Source organism: Euprymna scolopes, chromosome 2 (assembly GCF_053919585.1).
Source record: "Euprymna scolopes isolate OS-2025 chromosome 2, ASM5391958v1, whole genome shotgun sequence".
Taxonomy (NCBI): domain Eukaryota; kingdom Metazoa; phylum Mollusca; class Cephalopoda; order Sepiida; family Sepiolidae; genus Euprymna; species Euprymna scolopes.
The window spans coordinates 128687109-128690827 of NC_136483.1; the positions used below are offsets into that span (position 1 = coordinate 128687109).

General features: G+C 46.0%; 1 protein-coding gene across 1 annotated transcript; it reads right to left on the reverse strand.

The window, feature by feature from the left end:
* Positions 1 to 2487: 2487 nt before the first annotated feature.
* On the reverse strand, positions 2488 to 3243 carry LOC145240338 (uncharacterized). Its single transcript, XM_080103922.1, has one exon. The coding sequence runs from the start codon at positions 3241 to 3243 to the stop codon at positions 2488 to 2490; it is 756 nt and encodes a 251-aa protein (XP_079960048.1).
* Positions 3244 to 3719: the final 476 nt, after the last annotated feature.

A 3719-nucleotide genomic window follows, 5' to 3' on the forward strand; every position in this document is an offset into this window, starting at 1 on the left:
CTCGATCATGCCGTTTGCCGCCGGGTGGTACGAGGTAGTCCTTATGTGTTTGCTTCCCAGTAGGCGAGATAACTCAGAAAAAAGATAGGAATCGAATTGTCTGCCTCTATCGGTTGTGATGGTGTGAGGCACACTATAACGCGATATCCAATGTGTAACCAGGGCTCGGGCAACAGTTTCTGCGGAAATATCTGCGATGGGGATGGCTTCAGACCATCTAGAGAATCTGTCGATGCAAGTCAATAAGTATGTACAGTTTCTCGAATGTGGGAGTGGACCCACTAAATCTATGTGAACGTGTTGAAATCGTGCTTCAGGGGTTGCGAAGGTAGCAAGGGGACTTTTAATATGCCTCTGTACTTTTGATTTCTGGCAAGGGACGCAACTCTTGGTCCATTCGCGAACGTCTCGGTTAATGGCTGTCCAGATGAAACGAGAAGTCACCAGCTTCTGCGTGGAACGAATGCCAGGATGTGACAAGTTGTGTAATTGAAAGAAGACAGCTCGCCTATGCTTAAGGGGTACATAGGGGCGTTCATGACCGTTTGAAACATCACACCATATCGTCTCGTTGGAACAAGGTACTGGGACTTGCTTGAAAGTTAGATTTTCGGAGTGACGTAAGCGATTTAGTTCTTCGTCATCCCGTTGGTCGATGGCGATCTGGTGGAGGTCGATCTCGTCAATCGCTTGAATGGCATCGATGTGCATTCTCGACAATGCATCTGCAACTACGTTCTCCTTCCCTCTGATATACTTGATATCCGCAGTAAATTGTGATATGAAATCCAAATGGCGAGCTTCCCTGGGTGAGTGTTTTCCGGGCTTGGCAAGCAAAGCATGCGATAACGGCTTGTGACCCGTAAAAAGCGTGAAAGTGGATCCTTCCAACATGTAATGAAAGTGTTTAACTGCGCAGTATGCGGCCAAAAGTTCCCTGCTGAAAGTGCTGTATTTGGTTTCAGCGTGCTGAAGATGCCTTGAGAAAAAAGCTAGTGGTTGCCAAGTATTATCCACTAATTGTTGCAGTACACCTCCAATGCCAACGTCGGATGCATCGACGGATAAAGCTAGGGGTGCATCTGGACGGGGAAAAACCAACATTGTCGCTTCTGTTAATGCCTGCTTGACCTTATCGAAGGTACATAATTCTGTTTTGCTTAATGTAATCGTCTCATTTTTTTGTTTTTATTTCTGAGTACGTTGGTTAATGGCTGCGCGATTTCAGCAGAATGGGGCACGAAATGTCGATAGAAATTAATTAAACCGAGGAACTCTCAAAGTTTACGAAGTGAAGTGGGAGCTTGGTAATCGACTATAGATTGGACTTTCTCTGGAAGGGGACGGATACCTTCTTTGTCGATTAAATGGTCGAGAAACGAAAGTGAAAAAACTCCAAACTCGCATTTTTGGGGGTTAATAATAATGCCATAATCTGTCAATCTGTGAAATAACTGCTGCAGATGCTGTAAGTGTTCACGTTCTGATGCACTTGCCACGAGGAGATCGTCGATATATGCATAGACGAACGGTAGTCCTTGCAAAACTGCGTCGATAAAGCGTTGAAAAGATTGCCCTGCATTATGTAATCCAAAGGGCATGCGTAAGAATTGGAAAAGGCCGAAAGGAGTTGTGATCGCAGTCTTAGAAACATCCTCTGGGTGTACGGGAATCTGGTTGTACGCGCGAACAAGGTCGATTTTGGAGAACACTGTTTTTCCGTGAAGCGAGTTAGAAAAGTCTTGCAGATGCGGAATAGGGTAATTGTCCGGAGTAGTGCGACTGTTAAGTGCACGGTAATCCCCACAAGGGCGCCATTCGCCGGCTGATTTTTTTGGCACCATGTGGAGTGGCAATGACCAGTTGCTATTAAAGGGTCGAATAATGCCTAAATCCAACATGTGCTGAAATTCTTGTTTAAACGATCAGGTTTAAGTCTGCGCGGGCGCGTGCTCACAGGCAGTCCCCTTGTTTGGATATCATGAGTGACATCGTGTTTAACTTTGTCACCGTTAAACGTAGGACGAGTTAATTCCGGGAAACCTCGCAGCAAATCTGTATACGGATCCATGGTGTCTTTACGTATGACTGGGCTGATCTCGGTCGACCCACTGATTATGCCTTGCACGGAACGTCCAGTGTTATTATCAATGAGTTTGCCGCGTTTGACATCTACAAGGATGCCGAAATGGTGCAGAAAATCCGCCCCTAAAATCGGAACGAGTAGCTTTGCGACGATGAAGACCCAACATAGTGCGCGCTGTAATCCAAGATTTAATGTTATCGATGTCTCTCCGTAAGTAGGAATGGAGGAGTGATTCACTGTGTGTAGAAATAAGTTTGATTGAGGACGATTCTCTTTCACAAACTTCTTAGGGATGATACTGACTTCCGCACCGGTATCAACGAGAAATCGTATACTAGTGGTTCTATCAGTCACGTACAGGGTGCGACGAATGTTGTTCTTGCCAGGAGTGTCAGCCGCTCCTACTGCCTGGCCGGGGCGTTTCCCGAGAGACGTTTCTTCGTATATGAACATGGCTGGTGGCATCGGTAAGCTCTTTCACCGAAACGCGCGTGGTACTTGCAGAGCCCACCGCTGTTCTGAGTGCTGCTAAATCGCCGGGGACGGACTCGCTCAGTGGGGTGCTTATGCATTTTTGGTTTGAGCTTGAGGCCACATAACTGTTCACTCAGGTCGTGAATCATTTGAGCCTGTCGCTCTAGTTCCTTGCGTATATCCGTGGAGGGGTTTGCAACGTTAGACAGGGCATCATTAGAGCTGTGCGTGTGAACTGGGGCTATGGAAATGGTCACGTCCATAATTTTGTCGGCTAGGTCCGCTAGATCCTCAACGGTTGTGGAGTCATTCGAAGAGGCGAGTATCATTTGAATACTCGATGGCAGTCTATTGATGAAAAGTTGTTTAAGTATGTCCGGCGGTAGTGAGTTCTCACCCATCAACAGCTTCATACGTCTGAGTAACTGAGATGGTCTCCGATCTCCGAGTTCTTCTTCTACGAGAAGTTGACGAAGGCGTTTTTGCTGTGAATCGGTTGTCCTACGAATCAATTCCGATTTGAAATAATCGTAGCTGATCGATCCAGAGGGTGGCATGATCAGGTCACGAACCTCCGCCATTACTTCATGCGTTAATGCGGCCACCACGTGGTTGAATTTCATCACATCACATCGCTCAGGATCCTTTGCGTGTAGAACTGGGCCTCCACGTGTGCGAACCATAATGTTGGATCGTGCGTCCAAAAAGGAGGAATCCTCAAAATAGCCGTCGTTGAAGGAAGCGCCTCACTGTCCATCGTGGGGAACGCGTTGAAGAGAACGATGACTGCAGAAAATCTCCGTGAGATCCTTTACGCCTAGAAAAACCGATGTGCCACTAAGGTTGACATGTACGTCATTCGGCGTGCGCGTAATCGCTGAGAAATTTCCCTTGTGTGATTACAGGTAATTCTTCCTTATTGATAATATCCACAATTCCTAGCGTGTTCTGCCAAAGTCTGACGAAAAAAAGGGGTCACCAGTGAAGCGAGGTGCTCGCTGGGTAAAACAACAAACAGCTCACTTAAAATTAATTTTTCAAAAACATTAATAAGAGAACAAATATTTAGAAAAATTAATTAAAAACAAATAATCAGACTTAGCTTGTTATAAGAGGTGTGAATTTATTTGCCCTGGTGTATCACACTCGTGTTTATTTT